Raw genomic sequence first — 23222 nt, 5'->3', positions numbered from 1 at the left:
GCCACCCCATGCTGGTGCCCTGCTCCCAAACGCACCAAAATCAGCTCGTGCCTGATGGTTCCCTCTTGGATTGCCCTCGGACACGACTCCAAGGATGCACGTTTCCAGGGAGAGCCTGTGGCCCTTCGTGGTGAGGGTGGCTGAGGGGAAATGCAATGAGTTTTTGCAGATCTCTCAGGAAAAGCAATGTTAGCAGAGCAGCACTCAGAGCTCGCCCCATCTTTTAGCCAGGAGGGTGGGTATTCGCCTGCCCCTCTCCATGTCCAAAGGGGAGGTTTGCAAGCTGGGTCCCTTTGCAGCAATGCTTGACTTGCAGCATGCCCGGTGTTTTTATCAATAAACCTGTGTGCAGCCCTTCGCATGCTGCATGCAGCCCCATGCATTGCTGCTGTCGCCAGCGCCGCTCCTCACAAAGCGTCGCACCAAATTTGCAGCATATTTCGCAATTTGCAGCAAATCCCACTTTTGCAACCACCCTGATCCAACTGGCTTTAAGCCACTGTCATCTGCGCTCAGCCAAATCTGCATGAAACCCTCCGGGCCTCGGTCACCCTCCTCTCCCTGCCAGCCACTCCGCGCTGGCTCCTTGTCTTTGCCACCATCTCGTGGCTATTCCAAGTATAGCTGGGATGTGATGAGCTAAGAAAAAAAATCTATTCCTTGTTTCAGTTACTTGGGCAAACACGTGTGTTTTCTTCAGCAAGGAAGACTCGTTGGAGCCTTGTCTTGGGAGGGCTGGGAGGTTTTCCATGGGTTCCTCCTGGAAACTTGCATCCTTTTCCAAAGTCGAACTGCAAATACAGGGACAGGCAAGGCAGTTTGGCCAGGAGCTGCTGGTTCTGGTGACCACAGGAGCTCCAGGTGGCCAGGAGCACAAGGACACCCCAATGCCTTCCCACCATCCAGCCTCCAGGTGAGCAGCCGGGCCCTTTAGGTGATTTTCCTGAGTCGCTATGGCAAAAATGTGTCTTTCCAGGCCCTGGTTTCAGTCTCATCCGTGCCCTGTTTGGGGATGAAACTTGGCAGGCTGCCGTGAGGAAGCAGGCCAGTCTGGCACAGCAGCTTTTGGCTGCATTGCTGTGCTCTATTTTTAATGCTGGCCTTTGCAAAGGGGCAGGAGGAAACATTGCTCCTGGAAGAAGAAAATTCCTAAAGCAAGAAGATGCAGGAGATAAAAGTGAGGGTTTTCTCCTCCTGAGAGCTCCTCCTATGGTCAAGGAGCAGGAGGAAACGCCAGCCTTTTATCCCCAAATAGGCGAGTTAATCAACACTCAAAACCTTGGAAATGGGCAGGAGGCAGCTGCTCGGGGAGCGGAAAGGAGAACGTTTGCCCCTGGTGTGCAAGCACAAGTCCCGTAATTACACGTTCAAGCGGCTAATTGCCTGTGCTGCAAGACTGCACCCACCTCTGCGCCAAGCAGCTTTTTCCCTTGATTTTTGGCTCAGTTTTAAACAACAAGAGCCTCTGCCCCTGCCAGCTGTACCCCACTCAACTGCCTGCCTGGGTCTGCCCAGCTTTTTGTGGCTATTTGCCCTTTTTTTTTTTTTTTTGGCATTGGGATGTGCTCCTGCAGGCAGCCTCAGTGCTGCTCACAAGCAGGGCAGGGGCTGAGCATAAAACCCAGATTAAGGGCACTTATCTTGGCAACCCTGCAAATACAGCAGTGCTGACCTCAGCTCTGTTTCCACATTTCACTCTGCAACCCTTGTGCTTACAGACCCCCTAAAAAAAAAAATCTGTGCCTCCAAAAACAGAGACCTTCTGCTAGGAAACAACAGGAGAAAAAAACATCTGCTTCCCTCCCACCCTGCTGCACAAGGAACTTGCATCTTAGGGCAGAGCTTGCAGAAGACGCTTTTGCCAGCAGAAAGATGCTGCAAAGCAACAAGTGACCCGGGAGGCATTTGCAGCGCAAGCAAAAATGGAGCCGCCCCCGCGGGCTTCGACTTTGGCCAGGCAGCCCCAGGGACATTGCACAAGGTGCCACGTCGCCCTTTGCCTCTGTGACGTCCCAGGAGCAAAGTCACCTCCCAAAACGGAGCCCTTGAGCTAAAATCCCACACGCTGAGGAGGAAGGGGCAGCGTTAAAGGTGCTCGCAGCAGGGGTTTGTTTGCTTGCAGCGCGAGCCGGGCTCCTCTTGCACGCAGGGGAACGGTAGGTTCCTGTTTTCCCGGTGCTTTATCAGGTGCTGGATGCAAATCCAGCGCCGATGCCGTCAGCAGCCGCTGGCTACGGGGCAGGTTAGCACGAGGAGAAGGCAGAAAGCGGCCGGGCGCCAACCCGCCCGGGCACGGCAGGAGGGAAGGCGGGAGCGGCGCATCCGCAGGGAGGAAAAGAACAACCCACAGCATTTTACAAGGCTGCTTGAGTTTATTAGTTGCACGGAAAGCATTAAAAAAAAAAAAGACAGTAAAAAGGCTGGTGTGGAAAGTTGCTGTTTTTTTGGTTTTTTGTTTTTTCTTGCTTTTTCTTGACTTGTTTCCTCCGCAGAAGCAGCTGGGGGGACGTGGCAGCTCACGCCGAGGGCCCCGCGCGGGGCTGGCTGGGCTCACTCGCGTGACGCTTCCTGCCGGCCCCCGGCCCCATGTCGCAGCCCGGCCCCAGGCTGCAGGAGAGGGGACAGGGGCTCAGGGATGCACCGGCGGGGCCCCCCTCGCGTCCCAGCCTCGTCCCCGAGCTGCACTCACCGCTCCGGGGACTCCGACACCGTGCTCATGGCCGGGGCGGGCGTCTTGCCGAAGAAGAAGCTGGCCCACCAGTGCCCGGGGTCCGCCTTGGGGAGACCTGGGGACAGCGCGCGTTAGTCCCACGTGGGGACACAAGGTTTGTAAATTCGTTGAAAACACAAAGCGAAAGGAGAAGTGGTGCCTGGCACGGCCGGCTGTGCTTCTGGATAGCGCACGGGGGTTTCCACGTGCACGACGCTGACGGTGCCTTATGCAATCCCGTTAAACCGACAGCATCCCGGTGGGAATGGGCATGGAGCTCCCGCGTGGGACTCACCCGGCGGGTGCGGGATGACCTCGCCAGCGTAGTCCGCGCTGCCGCAGGAGCTGTTGCTTGAGGTCGAGCTCAGGCGCCCTGGGGACAAGAGTGGGGCCATCAGAGCCACCCACATCAAGAGATCCACCAGCCCCAGCACACGCTGTGCTCCCGTCACCGGCGTTTGCCCAGAATTAATGCTATGATGAGGAAAAACACTGGGAAGGAACCGCTGGTGAGATTAGCAGTGTTGGATACCAGAAAAGCAGGAGTGCGGGGAAAAGCAGTCCCCCTGCAAGGACACTACTTAGGACACGCAATGCTTGGGAAGACACCACGGTACCACAAAGCCAAGAGGGTGCCCCGACCCCAGCTGCCCCGACCTGCACATAATCCATGCGCTTCTAGTCCAGCTGCACAAAGCCCCCTGCCAGCTCCAGGCAGGATTTTACTTCCTTCCTGTTGCGTTGCCTCCTTAAGGCAGAACTCTCCTCGCAGAGAGGCTCCTGAACTGGCTCTGCAGCCTCTCCGGAGGCCTCCTTTCCCCAGCAATAGCATGGCTGCATTTCCAGCCGTCCCCTTCCTGCACCTCCAACTTCGGGAAGGAGCCCAGCACTGTGCAAGACCCGGGAGACCCGAGTTTAATCTCATCTTCGCAACAGCAGCACCTCCCTGGCAGATCCAGTCGCCCCCTTCCCTGTTGCAATTCCAGCTCGGCAAGCCCTGGACCAGGGCCAGGGTTCTTACTTCGGTAGTAATTGTGTGTTGCCATAAGCGAGCCGCTTGACGGGATCGCTGCCATGATCCCGGACTTGGGTCCACTGCAGACCTAAAACCTGTAAGAAAAGGAGCAGCAGTCAGGGCTGGGCCCGCTTGCTCCTGGCAAACCCCGGCTCCATGCACGGCAGCTCCAACAGCTCTGGGGGGGCCTCTACAGCAAGAGATTTATATTTGCAACCCTTGCAGCAGGGCTGCACTGTGCCCGAAACTCACAGAGCCGCTTGCAGCTTAAATGCACGGCTGGAGAGCTCGTGCGTGCAGCTGCTGCCTAAGCCGCACTAATTCCCTCAAAAACAAGTGCCGCCATCCCGGGCTGGGTGCTCAGCTCCATCAACAACACCCGGTTGCAAAACCTCGGCATGGCGCAAGCGCGGGGCGCCCGAGGCCCTGGCACCCTCCCCGCAGCAGCGCCCGCCCCGGCCACAGCGACCCGGGGCCCGGCTGCTCCTGGCGATGCCCGGGGGCCGCTGCCTCGCTGCGGCGGGGGCTTTTCCAGCCCTCCTCAACATTGCCTCTGCTTCCAGCCCTGCAGCACCCAGGGGCTGCTCCGGGCGGACTCGACTCCAGCACGGGGAAAAGCCCGGCCTGCGGATGCAGCGTGCACCGGACCCGCACTGCACGGATGCGGGGGGACAAAAGCCCCCACCTTGGGGTCCCCCAAAGGCCTGTGTGGCACCGTGGAGCCACCCGCACACAAACAAACCCCTGAGGGGGAGAAGAGGCAGCGGATGTGGCTGCTCCCTGGGCCGTGCACGGTGCTGCCGGCAGTGCCAGGGCGGGATGTGCAGCGCTGAGCACCACGTCCAACGCAGCGAGCACCTGGTGCAGCAGCAAACAGCCAGCACAGCACCAACAACCTCCATCGGGCCAAGCACCCTGCGCAGCACTGAGCACCCTGTGCAGCACTGAGCACACCCAGCAGTGCTGAGCACACCCAGCAGTGCTGAGCACCCTATGGCCCCGATATCCCGTGCAGCACCGAGCACCCCCATGCAGTCCCCAGCACCCTGTGCAGCACCGAGCACCTCCAACGGCCCCCAGCACCCGGTGCAGCGCGAGCACCCGCGCAACCCGCAGCCCCCCGAGCACCCTGCAGCGTCCCCACGATCCCCAGCGCCCCACGGAGCCCCTGGTCCCCCCTGGCACCTGGGTGCGGGGCCCGGGGCGGCGGCGGCGCCCGCAGCGCTGCAGCGCGGCCGCTCCGCGGGGCCCGGGGCGCTCCCGCGCCGCCCCGCCCGCCCCTTATATCCCCTCGGGTCACGCCCCCGCCGCGCCCGCCGCCAATGGGAGCGCGATGCGTGCGGCTCCTCCCCCCGAGGGACTCCGCCCCCTGCCCCGCCCCCGTGGCGGTGGGGTGCGTGCGCGCCGCCAAAAGCGGAAAAAATAACCCCAAAATAACCCAAAACAAAACCCCAAAGAGGCGGGTTGGAGCCCTAACACAGGCTGCTGCTTTATATTTCGAGGGAGAAAAAGATTTAGGAAGTTTAGAGCAAAAAATATTTGATGTGATCACGTTTAAAATGAGTGACAGAAAATAAACAAGTGAAGCTTTAAGGGAAACCAGCTGCCTCGGATCTATGGGTTTTACATAGGAAAGCTTTACTGGAGAAGAAGAAAGCCTGCAACAAGGTGCTGCCAGCCCCTCGGTACTTGGACAACGGTATGGGACACTCTATGAATAATAAAATATATAGAAAATAAATAGAAGCCAATTTACAAAGCACAGAGAGCCTTGGTGCCTGGGTGTCAAGAAAGATACATGCCCCAGGAAGACCAGAAAAAAAAAAAGTCTAAAATTTAGGTGATGCAGAGCATGAAAACACATGGACAGCTGATGTAATTCCAGAGGCTTTGATGAGGGTGAGCTGGGCAGTGAATTTGCTCATTACTTCATTAATTTCTCCCTCCAGGTGCAGCTGAAGCTTCTGTTCTTGGTGAGATCCTCCCCACAGCAGCCCCTCATCCCTGGTGATCAGGAGATAGGAGCAGCCAGGATTCTTCCAGCGCAGGGGCTGTGGTTTAATAAGGAAAGCAGGAGGCTTCGTCCCTCCCTGGGGCTGCCCTCTGCCCACCTCTCCTTTGCCCCATCTCCCTAAGTCCCTGCGACTGCTGGGCTGGCGCCTGCTGCCTGTGCGGATGCAGGAAACAGCATTTCTTCTTTTTCAAGGTAAATATCTCTATTGCTTTGAGAGGTGCGAAGGAGGGAAATCGCATCTATTTCCCTCAGGAGAGATGCTCCAGGAGGTCAGGCTGGTGAGTGTGGGGCATCGGGAATCCTCTACAGCTGACACTTTTGCCTCCCAGCAAAAAAAAAGGAAAGAAAACTCTCATTTATTATGTGAATAATTGATTATGTTGCATAAATAACAGCTCAGATGAGCAGGGGGCTGTTGGGTGATCTGTGGCGGTTCTTGGCTTGTCCTTGCCCTCTGCTGCCCTTCGTCCTTCCAGAGCCTCGGTCTTCTCCAATGATCTCATGTCATTTGGCGTTGGCATTTTGCAAGCCTGAAAAAGGGGAAGAATCAAGGAGGGGGACCAGCAACCAAAGGGGATGCATGGGAACTGTGTCAGCCGCCACCGGGCGCCGTTCCCGAGCCAGATGGATGGAGACAAGGTGTTAAACTTCCAGCCGCCCCCGGATCTTGGCTGCCCGGCTGGATTTCTTTGTGCATCGCCGAGCATTGGAAGATGGATTAGCGGCGTTTCGCAGGTGCCGGACAAGCAACGTGGGGAAGCGCTTCCCAAGCAGCGTGGAAATGACGGCGGATGCTCCATGATCCCAAGGGAGCACTGGGATCCGCTCCGGAGCCTCCAGGACTGACCGCTGTCACTTTAAGTCCCACCGGGCACGGGTGGCTCAGCCGAGCCCAGATTAGCCGGGTCTGCGGCTCTATCCTTTCCGTGCCCCCGGCTATTTATAGCCCGTTGGGCTCTGGTTCGTCGTGCAAATCCAACGTGTGCCCCGGGCAGCCTCTGGTCCCGCTTTTCCCCCGGCCGAGCACCGTGGGGGAACCACCGGTTGGGAGCAGGCGGGAACCGCAGGGCAACGTAGCTGCTGAGGAGGGATCAATTCAGGACCCGCTTGGGACATTAGTCTTTGGAGGCTGGTGGGTAAAAACTCAAAGCACCCTCATTCCAGGAGGGAAAAGGGATAAAAGGGAGAGTTGGGATACCCTGCCCATCTCCCCAGGCTTGTAGGACCCTGGGTATTGCTCCAGCCTGGCTCCTACCTAAGGTCATTCCCAAGGCAATTCCCATACCTTTGTGTAGAAGGTGCCACATCCACGTTGCGCACCAAAGCCTACAGTAAAACCCAAGTCTCCATTGGCATTGGGGTATTCCAGCCACGTGGTAATGTCGATGCTTCTGCCGGGACCAGCTCGGAGCGAGTCCCTGGAGCTTCCTTTAGGAAGTTTCTTTTTATTTTTTTGGACAGTCATTGCATTATATATTTTTGAGAGGAATGCTGTATAAAACCAAGCTATATCTTCCCTATCACATTATATTTCTAAGAAAATACAGGTTCAGGAAAAAAAAAAGTCAAGTGTCCCTTTAAACACTAATGAGAGATTAATAGGTGATGTGAAAATTTTGACTCTTAGGGCAGGAAGGTAACAGCACCTGATTTAGCTGCTAAGGTCACTGGAAGATGGTATAAACCATAACGGTTTGCTGGACTATTGCATAGTTGAATTCTAAGTTATCTTTCTTTTGACCTATGCTTGGGCTCGGGGCACAGAAGATTTTGCATTAGCCTTTTAATTGCACAGGTGACACTGGGCAGGAGTTTTCTGACCATTGCACAATCCAGTCTTATGCAAAGGAAATAAATACTATAGCACTGCAGAAAAGATTTATTCTGGTTTCCTTGTTTTCCTAGAACTTGAACCCCATTTTGTGCTCAGTGAAATGGTGTTAACAAGCCCTGGATACCTGGGCAAGCAGTGCACGCACTGAGCGAACACAGAGCCTTTGCTTTATTTGTTCCTCGCTTTGCTGCTGGCTCCTGTGCATATTGTGCCATTTTTTTTTTAGTGGCAGATGTGGAATTTCATCGTTCCGCTTTTTGCCTGAGACGTTCAGGGGGGTTTTGGCAGTGGTTACACCCCAATCAGCTTTGCTCCCTAGACACTTTCCATTTAAAAACTGGCACACAGAGGTCCAAGGGCGATCGACCTACCCAGGACTCGGTGGCTAAGGAGAGGAGGCAGCAAGAAGCCCATGCCTGAGACCAGGTCCCTCTGCTCTAAAATCCATGGGGGCATCGCTGCAGGATGGAGCCAGGGCCACCCTGACCCCCAGCCCCATCTTGCCTGCACTGAGACTCCCCATCCCATCCCTTCCCTTCCCTTCCCTGTGACACGGCCCTCCCTGCTGTCTCCCCGCCATGCCATAATCCTCCATCTTCCATCTCTGCCATCCCTTCATTTTCCTCCCAGGCTTCCACTTTCCATTTTCCTCGCATCCTGGTGTTCAGACCCACCAGCTCCCTGCTGTCCCTCATCCCTATATCTCTCTCCCAACCCTCCACGTCTGCCATCCCTCCTTCTCCCCATCCATCTCCCTCCCATCTCTTCTTCTCCCCATCCATCTTCCTCCTATCCCTCCATCTTCCATCCCTGCTCTCCCTGCCTCCATCTTCCCTGCCTCTGCCTCCCTCCCATCCCTCCGTCCTCCATCCCCGCACCTCCACCCTCGCTCCATTCTCCTGCCATCCCTCCCGTGCCTCCCTTTCCCAGCTCCCGCATCCCTCCGCGCTCCCCGCTCGGCTCCCAGCCCTCTCTCTCCTCCGCCTCGCCCTGCTCCTCTCCCTCCTCCCACCCTCCTCCTCCTCCTCCTCCTCCTCCCGCCCGGTACCGCATTGCCGTAGTGCGGGGGGGGTCACTGCATTGCGCTGTCGCCGTCAATAGGTGGACCCCCTCCCGGGGACATAAAACCGCCGGAGCCCAAGCTGGCAGCCTCTGCCGCGCCGACCGCCGCTCCGGTAAGAGCTCCGGCCCCCCGCGTCCCCTCGGGTCCCCCCGGGCCCCCCGCGCCGCGGGGCTGCTCCTTAAACGGCAGATTCGGGTTTTTAGGGAGGTCCCCGCAAAAATCCCCCCCATGGCCGGGAGGTGCGGGGCGAGGGGGGTGAATGCGGCGCCCTGACATGGAGACGCCCCCCCGCCGTCACCCCCTCTGCCTGGAGGCGGCGAGGGGCCACCCTGCAGCGGGACCAGGGCTGAGCCCCTGGGCCAGCAGGTGCCTGTCGCTGCTGGCTGGGAATAACCTGCCTTTCCCCCCACCAAAAAATAGCCATTTGCAGAAATAAATATATATATATATGTATAAATATATATAACCATAGGTGTTTTATACATATATTATATACAAACACACACATATATATACATATCCCCTAGGATCCACGGTGTCCAAAGCAGAGCTGGCAGCCCAGGGTGGCCCCCGCCTGTGCCTCAGGCACCTGTGGCAGCGTCCTCAAAGCGTCACTGCCCAGGGACTGGGGGACAAGGGGGTGACAAGGGGTGACGGGGGGGTGAGCAGGGAGGTGCTGGCTACCTCGGTGGCTACTGCCCGAGCCGCTGGCTGCCCCTTGGCTTTCACAGGCAGAAATGGGTCAAATTGGCTTTTCCGGGAGGCCGGCGGCCGCAGAGCCATGGCAACGGCAGCGGATGCCAGTGCAGCTCCCGCACGGACCCGTTTCCATCTTAAACCTCCCTGCACTTCATTCCTGGCCCCATTGCGGGAGCAAACCCCTGGGAAATCACCCCCGGCAGCCCCCCGGAGCGGCGGGGGCCCCGTGCTGGCTGTTTCGCTCCGTGTCACTCTGCTGCCACCATGTTGTCACCGGAGCCGCTGGGTGACGCTGGCCACAGGGACAGGCACCCGCAGAGCCCTCGCGCCTGGAAATACTGAGAAGGTCTCGGCAGCAGCCCACGGGGTCCGGGGAGAGCTCTGGGAGAGGGTTTGGGGGTAAAAAAGGCACTTTTGGCTGCAGGTGACATAGTGTGGGGAATAGGGATGTCTGGGGTGGGGGGGACAGGGAAGGGGACATTTGGCTGTGCCCAAAATCGCGGTGTCTCGCCAAGCCTTGGAGGCTTGGACGTGGTGGCCAGAAATAGCCCGGGCAGCCGGCACGGGGCCGCGTGGCCGGCGCTGACGGCTCCGTCCCTTGGCCCGCAGCCCCCGCCGCCGCCGCGCGCCCCCCGCCAGCGCCCGCCCGCCGCCCGCCGCCGCCACCGCCACCGCTGCCACCATGGGCAAGGAGAAGACGCACATCAACATCGTGGTCATCGGGCACGTGGACTCGGGCAAATCCACCACCACCGGGCACCTCATCTACAAATGCGGCGGCATCGACAAAAGGACCATAGAGAAATTTGAGAAGGAGGCTGCCGAGGTGAGGCGTCCGGCTGCCCGTCTGTCCCCAAGCCTGCCCTGCCTTCCTCCTCCTCCTCCTCCCTGGTGGGCTTCGAGGTCCCTGTTCCCCAACCACTGCCATCTCCTGCCAGCACAACCATCCCCTTGGGAATATCTTCCTTTTCCCCACTCTGCCCTTCTTGCCCATCCCTTTTTTTGCTCCTGCTCATTCCAATCTCTCCTTCCTCAATGGCACCTTCCGTCCCCTCCGGCCTGGGGAAACAAGGACATTCGGCTGCTTGTCACCCTCCTTGTCCAGATTTTAGCTCTGGACTTGGAGGACTTGTTACCACAGGCTGCTAACGAGGGCAGGGGTGGAACAAGGTCTGGATTAGGTAACCCCTGCAGTCCTAGGGATTCTGGGAGAGCTCAGAGGCAGAGAGCTTCAGGGCATCCCAAAATATCCTCCAGGACGAGGAGGAAACCTCAAGGATCCTTCACTGTCCAATTTCACCCACCATCTGGGGAAAAAAAGCTCCCAGAATGGCTGCACTGCTGATTTGACCCATTGCAAAACCCCCATTCCCATTTTTCTCAGGCTGCTGGTCTGCTCCCGGGAGCCTCCCATATGGAAAAGCTGGCATGCAGCATGAGTGCTTTAGTTTAAATTCTTTTCTTTGGCTTTTATAAGGAGGGCAACCACCCTGACATCCCAGGCAGGTATTCTTATTCCTGCGGCATGCAAAAAGAGCACAAACAACGTCCAGGGGAGGCTGGAGGGGACGCACAGCGGCAGGGCCGGGTGGGAAAACGCGGCGCGGCGGAAGCTCGCGGGAACCGAGATGGTAAATTCTAGAGCAGGGACGGGTGAGGCGCCGTGATGTATTATTTATAGGGCGGATCTGCTCTCTTGGAAGTCGTCATCGCTCCAGGCGCCTTTGCTGCATCTATCCCTTGATATATATATATATTTTTTATTGTGGATGAGATCCCGCCTTTATGAAAAGCAAAAATGGAAGAAAAACAGACAAAAGACCCACTTGCCGGAATGGCTGGGCTTCAATAGGTGTCTTGCCGCCTGACCATCTTAACCCTTGGGATTTGCCGAGATAAATCATCCCTTTTCCTCCTGCATTCCCAGGCCCTTTTGGCAGCTCTCAGGTGACAAGCTCCTTCCTAACGCTAAACCGATGCTTCTGCCTTGCTCTTTTAAACGCAGCTTTTCAATATATCTCCCCCCACAGCTTCACCTCTCGGTGCAATATGGAGGCATCGGGTTTTTCCCGCTGTGATTGCAGCTATTTTAATTGAAGAGACACTTTCCCTGCCTTGCCAGAATATGCCGGCACTTGGGGCTGCTATTAATAGCCTATTGCCGGAGCTTAGCGACTCCATTTTCTGATGCTGGGGAAGGGTTTTCTTCCATTAGGTGGCATTCGCAGGAAATGGAGGCCTGCAGGAACCCAAAAAAAGCCAGCAAAAAACAGGGTCTGATTTTCCTTTTTTTTTTTTTTTTTAACAGAAGAGATAAAGGAAAGGGATTTATTTCTTTTGACTTGAGAGCAGAGGTAATAGTATCTCAGGAAGAAAAGGTTTTTTTGTTTTTCTATTGCTTTTTTAATCCTTATTTGTGGGCTACAGCTAGGGACTGTTCCTCCGGTGGCGTTCAGACAAGGGAAAGCCGGCCGTTCCCGGCCCCGAACAGTGCCACTATTGTGCAAAGCCAGATAATACCATGTTTTTTCAACAACAGCTCTGGGTAACTGAATATACCCGGTGAAAGGAGGGACACAGTTTGCTAAATAAAGGATCTCCCTTGTCCCCGTGTTATTCCCAGCACCGAGGCCCGGATGGATTTACGTGTGCCGGCCGCTTTCCCGTGCGCTTGACCCTGTTCCGTGCCTTGGTTTCCCTGCCCGCAGCCCAAGGATGGACTGATTTTTGCATGGCACAAAATGATTTTTGCACCCTGGCCCATGGTGATGCAGGGATGTGAGGGGGCTTCGGAGTAGGGATTTACCTCTGTAATTCCCCATCTCCCTTTTCCAATGCAGGGAGCGGGAGAAGCACCTCCCTGCCATTCCCCCATCCTGGCTTTTCCATGGAGCAGGGGGAGGCCCTGGGGGATTTGCAGCAAGCTGCAAAGCCATCGCCACACTCCAGCCCTTACGTAAATGACCCGGCCCCGTTAATCGCTTGCGCAGCCTTGGGGACACAGGGCTTGTCCAGGGGCATCCCGGGAATCTGAGGGGGGAAGCAGGCGCATCCCGGCTGGCCGCAGTGGGGCCGGACCCAGCTCATCCACGGAGCATCTGGCAGGAGCCTGGCCAGGCTGACCCTCCAAGGCTGCTATGAACCCGCTCCCATGCAACATGGCCAGGCCATTAGCTGCCTGCAATTAGGCACCGCTTCCCTCCGGGTAGGAATTTGTCATTGCCCGTGATGGATTTTGTGGGCGAGTCCTGGGTCCTGCAGCAGCCGCCGCTGCCGCAGACAGCGGTGGGCGAGGGCAGCGGGAAGGAGCTGCAGCATCTGCTCCTTGCGCATTAGAGCCCATGAAGTCATCACCACTGACCTATTTCTGTGACTAAATGCCGTTCTCCGTTCTGAAAACTCGACGTTGGATCTGAGACGTGAGGCTGGGTGCAGATTAACCCCTTCCCTGGCTGCCCGGCGGGTGGTTTGGGTCTCTCCTCTTGCCTCATCCCATGCTTGGATAGGGATGGGGAGCTCAGGACTAGGTGAGAGTCAGGCTCTCCCATCAGCAGGACTTCAGTGCCACCCACCCCAAGGAGAAACTGGTTCTGGAATCACATCCTGATTACCAAGGAGCATGCTTTATCCCTGTACTGAAATACTGTGCTTAATCTCACCCAGTGTGAGTTTCTGCACCATGTTGTGTGTTAAAACCTGATTCGGAATGCGGTTTCGGCCCTTTGGCAACAACAGTTGCTCAGGCTGTAGCTGACAGTAGCTTTTCCTGAGAATTCACACACTCTGTGGCAAGCAAGTCATGTTTTTATTCTGATCATAGCACTTGGCGCACATTTCATTTGCTTTTAACCCTTTCTCCATCAGGCATGGATTCACTCACCAAAAACCACCCTTCCCTACTAGCCAGCTCTCCTATTGCTTCAGCTAATAAAATAAGTTTTCTGGTTTCATGCTTCTATTCTTTACCAGCACAATCTCCTAGCTACGAGATCCTAGGTGATGCTTCATGGGGCACTCTTCATGGGGATCTCTTGGGGCACTGAGGCTACCTCCTTGCCATGCAGCCCTGCTGAGAAATGCATATAAGAGCTTTTCTTCCAGTCTGTTCTTCACTTGTTGGAGCTTGTTGAGGACATTACTATCTCCTTTCACCTGTATTTAGTAGCGTGTAGGTCAGAGGTGACACTGAATTCAGAGGGACTGACATCTTCCATGGGACTTTCTGCTTTCATCTGTGCTGGTGGCCTGTCTAGCCCAGGGAAGGTGGGTTAGGGGCTGGGCTGGCCCTGTTGCTGATGCTCAGGTTTCTCATGAGGCTTCTGCCTTCGTATCGCCAGATGGGGAAGGGTTCCTTCAAATACGCCTGGGTGCTGGACAAGCTGAAGGCCGAGCGCGAGCGTGGCATCACCATCGACATCTCACTGTGGAAGTTCGAGACCACCAAGTACTACATCACCATCATCGACGCCCCTGGCCACCGGGACTTCATCAAGAACATGATCACCGGGACGTCCCAGGTGAGCTGCGGGGAGGCCAGCAACAGGGACCGCTTCCTGCCAAGCCTGGTGGCACTCAGATGCTGTTGAAGTCCTTCCTGGGGTGGGTAGCTTAGACATCAAACAGCCATGGAGTATCTTTGAGAGGGGTCCATGCAAGAGGCCCTGGGTCCTGGCTTGCTGCAGGTACCCAGGGCTTGCTCATGGGTACCAAGGCATCCAGGCTCTGTGCTTCTCCAGGCAGCTAGGGGCTTTCTCATGCACAAAGAGGTTGTTTCTTCATCCCATTTCCCCCCGCCTGGATGAGGTGGGGATGAATATCCCTGGGAAGGATGCCTTTATGTCAGGGTACCTCCCACATTGTTCAAGCATCTACCAATTCAGATCTAGGAGAAACTATATCTTAGGTTTTATTGGCCAAATGAGATTGCAAGGGTCTTCCATCAGCCAACACTGGCACTACGATGCGGTTTATGGGACACACTCTGTGGGCTACCCCTCCAGAGTAGACCTCATCATGCAACAGGACATTCCTGCATCTCTTTAGAGCTGATGGGAGCTGATGGGTGCTACAAGCTCAGAGACGGCCCATTGCAGCACTATCTGAGGCTGAGCATTGCCCTTTACCAATCTAGGCAACTTCTACTGTGGCCACTGAGAAGAGGAGAAATAAGTGGAGGAAAAGAGTGTGCAGGGAGACTGCCTAAAAGATTCCCAAGACTTCCCTGGGGTTTTAGACAAGGCCCTTGCTGGGCCTTCATGAGAGGTCTGGATGAGGTCCTGCTTGGACTGGCCCAACCTGGAGGAACCCACTCTGCTTTCCAGCCCATGTTGCAGAGCCCTCCTTGGCTACCATGGCTGCAATAGCAGAGCTAGCTCAGGTAGGGTTTGACATGTATTATTCAAAGCTCTTGGGATGCCAACAGGAGCAGACATCAAGGAATGGGAGCAATTCATTAGTTTTCTTCTTCCCCCAGGCTGACTGTGCGGTCCTCATCGTGGCTGCTGGCGTAGGTGAATTTGAAGCCGGCATCTCCAAGAACGGGCAGACCCGTGAGCATGCCCTGCTGGCCTACACCCTGGGGGTGAAGCAGCTCATCGTGGGCATCAACAAGATGGATTCCACCGAGCCTGCCTACAGCGAGAAGCGCTACGACGAGATCGTCAAGGAGGTCAGCGCCTACATCAAGAAGATCGGCTACAACCCGGCCACAGTGCCCTTCGTGCCCATCTCGGGCTGGCACGGAGACAACATGCTGGAGCCCTCTCCCAATGTAAGTGTGCGCTAGATTTTTTTAATTCTCCCCGTTCCAGCTATCTCGATCCAGGCGGAAGCTGCCTTTGGTGCCATGGAAATTGCAGGCGCATTTCGCGTGCCCGTGGTGCGTAACGGCCCGTGCCGCCAGCACGGATGTGCTGGTCACGTAGCTCTGCTCCAGGATGAATGGGTGCTCTGTTTGTGGCCCCGATTGCTGCTGTGCCGTGGCCAGGCACCGCAGAACCAAAGCACGGGCGTCTTCAGGGGACGATCCCTACAGTGTTGCTTCGGGGATGAAGGTTTTGCACCTTCAGACCCCTCGTGATGTCCTTCCCACTGCTTGCCATGCTCAGCAGTAACGAGATGCACAGTTTAATGTGTTGATTAGTGCAATTTGGATGCATCAGGTGCGTTTTCCCATGGGTGCCCATCTGCGCCAACATCCCCAGGGCCACTGCGGCATTGTCCTAATCACCATGCCCTTCGCTCTGGGACATACCATGTTTCTCAAAGCTAGTTATGAAAATCAGAGCTTGAGCATCCTTTTTGGGTTGCTCCTTGTCGTTTTGGTTGGGAAATGCCCACAGTGCATCATGATGAGGGCTACAGGGTACAAAAGCGGGAGGTTCAGGGTAGGAAGTGGCCCCTACTTTGCTTGGCAGCAGGGAGAAAGAAGAACCTGAGGCGGGATGGGGTCTTCTTGGCAGATGGGGGCTTCTTGGCAGACAGGCTGTGAATAATACCATTTTTTGGAGCAGAAGGGCCTAGCCTGCCGTTGGGACGGCAGCTACAAGGAGACCTGGGGCTGGTTTGGAAAGGGGAATTTTTGGCATTGGGGAGATTCCTGTCCCCTCCAGAGCGGAGCTGGGACAAAGGTCAGTCCTGGCCATGCCAAGCCAAGCAGCGCAGCTTCTGGGTGCCTGCAGATGAGCCAGGCTTCAAATGTCAGCAGCTGCTGGGCTGGGAAGATGATCCCGGGCAATTCTGCTATTAATAGGCTGGGTGCTGGAGGTGGCGAGCAGGATGGGTCTGGCTGGCCCCATCCGCCCCGATGCACCTCGGAGCATGTGCCCAGCGTGACCCGCTGCCCGCGTGAAGCCAGGGCCTGAAATAGCATCACTGAGCAGCAATGGGGCTGCCTCTGGGGTGGCTCCCGGGAGCTGCAAAAGCAGTGGCTGAGGCTGGGATGTGGGGAGAAAAAAGGCCTTGGAGGGCTGGGAAGGGGCTTGCAGGTTTTAGGGTGCAGAGACCTTCCCGTGCTGAGCAAGATCCCTAGGGAGAAGATGCCACCTCCCGCCTCAGCTGGGACCCCAGCCAGGTGGGGACATGGGGACAGCTCCCTATGGGGAAAGCTCATGCAGGAATCTGATGCAGAGCTCCCTCCTCTCATTCCTGGCCTAAAGAGCACTGTTTTTTTAGTTTTTTTTTTTTTTTCCTTGCATTTTCTGGCCAGATTTCATCCAAGCACAAGGCAGTCAAGTGACTTGTCTGCCTGTCAAGGGACTTATCAGCAAGTCCTGGGGCTCCATCAGGATTATGAGCTGTGACGTTGCTGCCACGTGTCGTGGCTCCTCTCCCCTCCATGCTCGCATGGATATGGATCCCGCATGGAATGCAGCACATCATTTCGGGAGGAGGAGGGCAGAGGGTCCAAAATACAACGCATAGGGCTGGATGGGCTGGATGCTTCCAGCCATGTCCAGCAAGTCCCTGAGAAACCAAGGTCTCTGGTGTCATAGGATTTGCAGTGCCAAGTGGGCGCCAATCTCTGCTCCAGGGGTTTTCCACCTTGGTGGGCAGTGGGTGAAGGGGATATTCCTCTTTACTGGAGGGAAACTGAGGCACGGAGTGATTAGTCCCTGCTTGCATAGGAAGCATGTGTGTGCGCGTGCGGCTGATAACTTGCTCATGGGATGCTCAGGCTGAATAGAAACGCAGAAAAATTGCCTGTAAATCAGGCATTGCTCTTTGGGGAGCAAACACGGGGAGTAAATAGCAGAGGTTTTACTTGGGTGCCTCTTTCTACAGATTCAGCCTCAGGCCGTGACGTTTTGCAGAGCGGATTTGCTCCCTGTTCCCATATTTGTGCCTCGGGATGCCAGGCAGATGATGCAGTTCCCAGTTTAACGGGCAGCACCGACGGGACGGGGATGGCGCGGAAAGGCCGGCATCCGGGTGCGGAGCGGTGCCGGGAAGGCGCTGCCGGCCGAGGGGACATTCGGCCGGGGAGCCCGCAGTGCCCTCGAAAGCAGAGCGGGGACACGGGTGACAGCTGCGGCCGCGGGCGGCATTTGGGCAGCAGATTGCGAGGGAAGGTCTGAGTCATCCCACGCATCACATGCGGCTCCAGCACTGCCTTGCCAGGGCTATAATTTCATCAGGCTTCATCAAGGCGGAAGAGCTGACGCGTGGAGCAAGGCCCAGGCTCCGTTTGCTCTATGGGACGATGGGGATCTCCCGCACCCCCAGCCTCAGGGCTTTCCTGCTCTCAGGAGTGGGGTGGCATGGGGACCCCGTGTGCTCCTGCACCCGCGGGCACCGCTGCAAGGAGCCTGTGAGCTCCGGGTGCTCGAGACACGCAGCAGCATCCGAAGAGGGGACTGCGCTTCCCTGCTGTGAACTGTGTCCTCTGCTGGGCAGCCTTCCCTATCCTCCTTTTCTAAATTTTCTTTCCATGCCCTATTTGAGCCTCAAGGGTCAAGCTAGGGCAGAGATGGGGAAGTGGAAAGCACAGTTGCAAAACGCTACTGCGGCTCCAAATCCCAATTTTCCAGCACTCAAGCCAGGGAAACAAAAGCCCGGAGGGTTGTGATGGGGAGCAGCTTGCTTCTGAGCAACCACTTTGCCAGGGCGAAGGCTCCGATTCGGAGACAGGTCTTGGCTGGAAGCTCTGCCAGAGGCAGCTGTGGCAGGAGGCAGGATCGGAGTCGCTGGCGTGGTGGCAGTGCTGGGATGTGCAGCAGGAGCGGTGGGGTTTCTGCAAAGGTGCTGGGCATTGCTAGGAGCAGGGGACACAGGGGATGCGGGGGAGAGGCCACTGCTGCCCCCGCGGGGACATTTAACTGCTTTCTTCCTTTGCTGTCTGTTGGGAGCAATGCAGGGATGTAACTGCTGCCTCCTTTTCCTTCTCCTGCCAAAGGATGCCTTGCACACTCCTTGGAGAAAGTCAGGGGGGAGGTAGAGCAAGCGAGTAGAGAGGAGCCTGCAGGGACCATGATGGGGAGAGCTCCTCAGCCCCCAGTTAAACCAAGGATGGGGCTGGACTGGGTGAACGGAGCAGAAGCCGATGGAAGCCATGGAAATAGCCCCAGGAGTGGTCCAGGAGCATCCTTGGATGGGCCAGGGTGGCTCTCACGTAGCCCCAGGCTGTTCTCCCTCCACGTTGGTGACATTGGGAGGGTCGGGCTAGAAGGGGCATGCACGGCTCATCTCCCCCTTTCGTGGCTTTGTCCTCCAGATGCCTTGGTTCAAAGGGTGGAAGGTGGAGCGTAAGGAAGGCAACGCCAGCGGCGTGTCCCTCCTGGAGGCCCTGGACACCATCCTGCCACCCACCCGCCCCACAGACAAACCTCTGCGCCTGCCCCTCCAGGACGTCTACAAGATTGGAGGTGAGCAAAAGCCCTCATGGCTTCTCTCCCGCTCCACCTTAACCAGGGACTTTGTTCCACAGGGATTTGGGAAAAGGTGTTTCCACCTATGAGGACTGGTGAAATGAAGGATTGGTTTAATCCGACTGGAGGGAGATTGGGGTAGAGGGAGATTAGCTGCAGGGCAGAGACCCCCTTTGGCCCCCTTGGGTTGTCCTGGCTTGGAGAGGAATATGCCAGAGCAGCAAGGACTCCCTAGGGACCCTGCAATGCCACTGGCCAGCTGCAAATTTGGGTATCCCTGAGACTGAGTCTGCAGAGACAAAGTGGAGACCTGCTGGGAATAAGCTCCAGTGGCAAAAGTGTGCTGTGGGCAAGGCCAGCAGAGGAGGCCACCAGAGCAGCACTCGGGAACACTGCCCTGGGTGAGCTGGGCTGGGATGAGATGGATCTGTGGGACAAGGGCTCATGGTCTGCAATGCCAGCGGCCGTGCCCGCCCCATGCCCTCCACATGCTGGTGTCAGTCACCAGCACCTCCACCCGCTGAGCTGTCCCTTGGTGCTAGCCATGTATGGGACCATCTCCTCTTCCCTGCTCAGGTGGCAGCCGGGATGGTTTCTGGAGCTATAAATACTCAACATGAGCACCGTCGCGCTCCCAGCTCCGTGCTGCCCATCCGCAGGAGCCAGCAGGCCCTTCCCAGCCCTCTGCTCCCCTTCCCAAGGACACGTATCCTGCGGGAAGCAGACAGGCAGTCAATGCCCCTCTCTTGCTGTCCCAACAAGCGATGTGACAGCATTTGTAGAGATAGATGAGGTGGATCCATGGGGAGCAGCTCTGTGCCAACCCCTCTAGGAAGAGGAAAGGGAACAGGGAGGTCATCATGCCATGAGACTAGCAGGTCCTTAGAGAGAAGAGACCCCAAGGTAGGAGGTAGCAGAGGTGCAGCCAAGCTCCCTGGCCTCTTCTCATGGTTCTTTCTCTTGATGCTTCTTAACCAACTCCTGGTCTTCCTCAAAGTCTCCAAAGACCCTTGTTTAAAAGGTCCCTTTCATTCACCCTAGTGACAGCATGGGTTGCTTGCTCTTTGATGAAAACCATTGGACTTTCCTAGCCTCTGCATCCATCCAGACTGTGGCCGTGCTCCCCAGCAATACACCGGGCCGTTACAGTTTGCTCTGCTCTCTCCCTGCCTCCCCGCAGGCATTGGCACCGTCCCTGTGGGCCGGGTGGAGACTGGCATCCTGCGGCCCGGCATGGTGGTCACCTTCGCGCCTGTGAACATCACCACTGAGGTGAAGTCCGTCGAGATGCACCACGAGGCCCTGAGCGAGGCCCTGCCTGGCGACAATGTTGGCTTCAACGTGAAGAACGTCTCGGTGAAAGACATCCGCCGCGGCAACGTCTGCGGCGACAGCAAGTCGGACCCGCCGCAGGAGGCGGCACAGTTCACGTCCCAGGTGGGCAGAGTGGCCATGACGGTGGTTTTAGGGGTTGCGTGGGCTGCCGGATCTTCCTGTTGGGTCTTTCAGCAACGCACATCATGGAAGGGGCATGTCCTGGGTGTTTTAGGTTTTCCTGGCAGCTTTCCCAGGGTTTTAAGCAAGCCACAAGCTTGCAACCTACCGTACGTGTGCAACTTGCTTCCTGCCAAAATGCAGCCACCTCTGGCACAGAGCAGGACCGAGTAATCTACATGAACCTGTGAAGGACATGACCCCATGTCCTTCCGCTCTTGGAATAAATAAGTAATAGCTTAAATAAAGCTTTAAATAGAAGGGAAGCTTCTGCCATGGCAGTCAGGTTGCCAGCTCTTCCATGCCGCTTCCACAAGAGGTCATCCATGATCACCGTGGTGGTGGGGGGCCTGGGACGAGTCCCTCAGGATGGTTGCCCCGTGCATGGTCCCAGTGGCCCATGTCCTGCTCTCATGCCGTGCTCTCCTCCAGGTCATCATCCTGAACCACCCCGGCCAGATCAGCGCCGGCTACTCGCCCGTCATCGACTGCCACACCGCACACATCGCCTGCAAGTTCGCTGAGCTGAAGGAGAAGATCGACCGGCGCTCCGGCAAGAAGCTGGAGGACAACCCCAAGTCCCTGAAGTCGGGCGACGCAGCCATCGTGGAGATGATCCCTGGCAAGCCGATGTGTGTGGAGAGTTTCTCCCAGTACCCTCCCCTTGGTAAGCTCCTTGCTTGGGAATCCACTGCAGGGTCGCTGTGAACATCTCCCAGACCATCCCAATGGGTCAGCTGGGGAGTCCAGTGCATTCCCACACTTTGTGGCTGCTCCATGGCCCCAAAGCCTGCTGCATTAACCATGCTAGGCCCCCGAGCAGCAGGCAGCCTTGCTCTTGAGCTGAGTAGCTATTTCCAAAGGCAGGGCTGGATTTTCCCCTGGGAATAGCAGCAGTTGCCTGCAGGGCCTCTCCTTCAAGGTTACTAAGCTTCACAGTTGCTGCATGGTGATGTTTCCCCTGCAGACTTCCACCTTCCCTGCCTCTGTTCTAAAACAAAATTGATTAAAAAAAAGAAACAACAGGGAAATCTGCTCAAGAGAGGGCATCTTTTGATGCAAATAACCCCAATCCTTCCTTTGGATGATGCTGCCCACCTGGAATTTCATTCATTTAAACAGAGAGAAACATCAGGGCTAGCGTGATGGTTAGAACAAGCATTGGTGGCTCCTAAAGCGGCATCGTCTTCCCGCAGGTCGCTTTGCTGTGCGCGACATGCGGCAGACGGTGGCCGTGGGCGTCATCAAGAACGTGGAGAAGAAGAGCGGTGGGGCCGGCAAGGTCACCAAGTCAGCCCAGAAGGCCCAGAAGGCTGGCAAATGAATCGTAGGCTCCCCGTGCGTAGCGCAGAAACCATCCCTGACACCAGGACGCTGCCACCGTCTCCCCCGGGCGCATGTGTGCACATCAGCTTGTAAGAGTTTATATGTCAACGACTGGATGCTCACCATTAAGGTCCAGTGGAAATTCTTTAAAAGGAAAAGCATGTTCCAGCGTTTGTGAGGCTTCATGTCAATTTTACCAATAAAACTGGTACAACATCCACCATGAAAAAAACAACAAAAAAAAAAAACCAAAAAAAAAAGAACAAAAAACCCCAATGAACCCCAAAGGTGTGGAGCTCTGTGTGCGTGTGTGTCATTGAGGGGGACAACGTGGCTGGGTTTTGTGCGTTCCCATTTGCAGCAGGGTGGAAAGCTGGAGATGCACATTACAGGGCCCAGGTGATCCCAAGCTCTCGCCTCCACCGGTGCAGGGCTCTGGGCTGCTTATCCCGGCCTATGCAGAGGCGGTAGCCAGTTTTCAGTTCCCTTCCCAGCCTGTTAACAACGGGGCCCTTTAACAATCCTTGTACAGCCCTTTCGGCTTGACTTTTCCATGCAATAAGCTTGAGTAACCCCCTAAAAGTACAGCATTTAAGGAGAGAAAACAGCATGTCCGCAGCTCCTAGAAAGGCCACCAGAATAGCAGCATCTTCTTGACTCTCCGCAATGACCCATCATTCTGGGAGAAGCAGCCGTAGGGGGAACAGGCACCCAGGGATGGTGGGAGGGAGGATGGCTCAGCCTCCCGGCACCTCTCCAGACTCTGCTGTGTGTCCCCACCACGGTGTGCGGTTACCGGGGGGGTGTCCCCTGGCCACAGGTGGGTTTAGGGCTATGTTGGAGCATCCTGGGGCCTGTAAGTTTGTTCAGGGGACATTGCATGGGAACTCCAGAGAGGTGGAGCCACACGTGGTGGCCCTTGGGGCAAGGTGGCCAAGGAGCAGCAATCTGCTTCCACCTGGGACCTTGAGTCACTGCAGAAAACAGAGCCAAAACCTGAGCTCTTGGCGCCTGGAGAGGGACTTAAAGCCGCTGTGCCCATCTGCTGCACTACATGGTGACCTCAAAGGCTGTTTGCCCACTGAGGGTTTAATCTCATGTTCCAGCCTCCTCTTTCCGTTCTCAGCTTCCTTGGACGGCCCCTGCACCAAGCACAGGGGATTTTGCGCCATCCTGGATTTCTCCAGATAGGAAAACATCTCCTTGGGGAGTGAGGTGTGTGTGACGTGGTAATTAACAGTGTTGTTTCAGAGAAGGAAAAAATAAAGCCCCTGAGAATTTAATTCAGGCTCGCTTAGGGCTCATGCAGCTCCTATTTACTCAGCCCCATCTCTGCACACTTTGTGCCCCATGGGGCCTGGCTGGAGACATCTGCAACGGCACATCCCCTTGTTTGGGAGGACTGGGCTCTGCAGGGAGTCCAAATAAACAAAAATGCTCTGATTTAGCCCCTCTTCAGAACACCAGGGTCTAAGAAAATCAAGTAATATACTATGTATGTTGAATTTCTCAGGATTTCAAAGAAAAATCAAATGAAGCCATGACCTGGCTCTAGCAAAAATCTTGGGTCTGAAGACTTATCATGGGCTGAACTGGGCCCCAGGCGGCCTTTGGCAAACCTCACCATGAGCCTGAGTGGACCCAAAAAGCATCCCTGTGGGACAGGCACTTGCACAAGGGATGCAGAATGTGCTGGCAAGAT

The 23222-nt window shown here is 56.3% G+C and overlaps 2 protein-coding genes across 2 annotated transcripts; one reads left to right on the top strand and one right to left on the bottom strand.

Annotated features, from left to right (window-relative positions):
* Positions 1–2660: 2660 nt before the first annotated feature.
* PPDPF (pancreatic progenitor cell differentiation and proliferation factor) lies at positions 2661–3851 on the bottom strand. The gene is made up of 3 exons (XM_010219108.2): positions 3732–3851; positions 3006–3083; positions 2661–2786 (listed from the first exon to the last, which is right to left on the bottom strand). The coding sequence occupies exons 1-3, from the start codon at positions 3784–3786 to the stop codon at positions 2686–2688; spliced, it is 234 nt and encodes a 77-aa protein (XP_010217410.2). The 5' UTR covers positions 3787–3851; the 3' UTR covers positions 2661–2685.
* A 6124-nt stretch (positions 3852–9975) lies between these two features.
* EEF1A2 (eukaryotic translation elongation factor 1 alpha 2) lies at positions 9976–21740 on the top strand. Its single transcript, XM_088529195.1, has 7 exons — positions 9976–10161; positions 13673–13852; positions 14809–15105; positions 18547–18697; positions 19881–20137; positions 20627–20861; positions 21391–21740. The coding sequence occupies exons 1-7, from the start codon at positions 10018–10020 to the stop codon at positions 21516–21518; spliced, it is 1392 nt and encodes a 463-aa protein (XP_088385321.1). The 5' UTR covers positions 9976–10017; the 3' UTR covers positions 21519–21740.
* The last annotated feature ends 1482 nt before the right edge of the window (positions 21741–23222 follow it).

Source organism: Tinamus guttatus, unplaced genomic scaffold (genome assembly GCF_059628265.1).
Source record: "Tinamus guttatus ecotype Peru unplaced genomic scaffold, ASM5962826v1 Tinamus_guttatus_pri_ptg000027l, whole genome shotgun sequence".
NCBI lineage: Eukaryota > Metazoa > Chordata > Aves > Tinamiformes > Tinamidae > Tinamus > Tinamus guttatus.
Note: the sequence above shows the minus strand (reverse complement) of the source record. Positions and strands in the feature narration are given on the sequence as shown.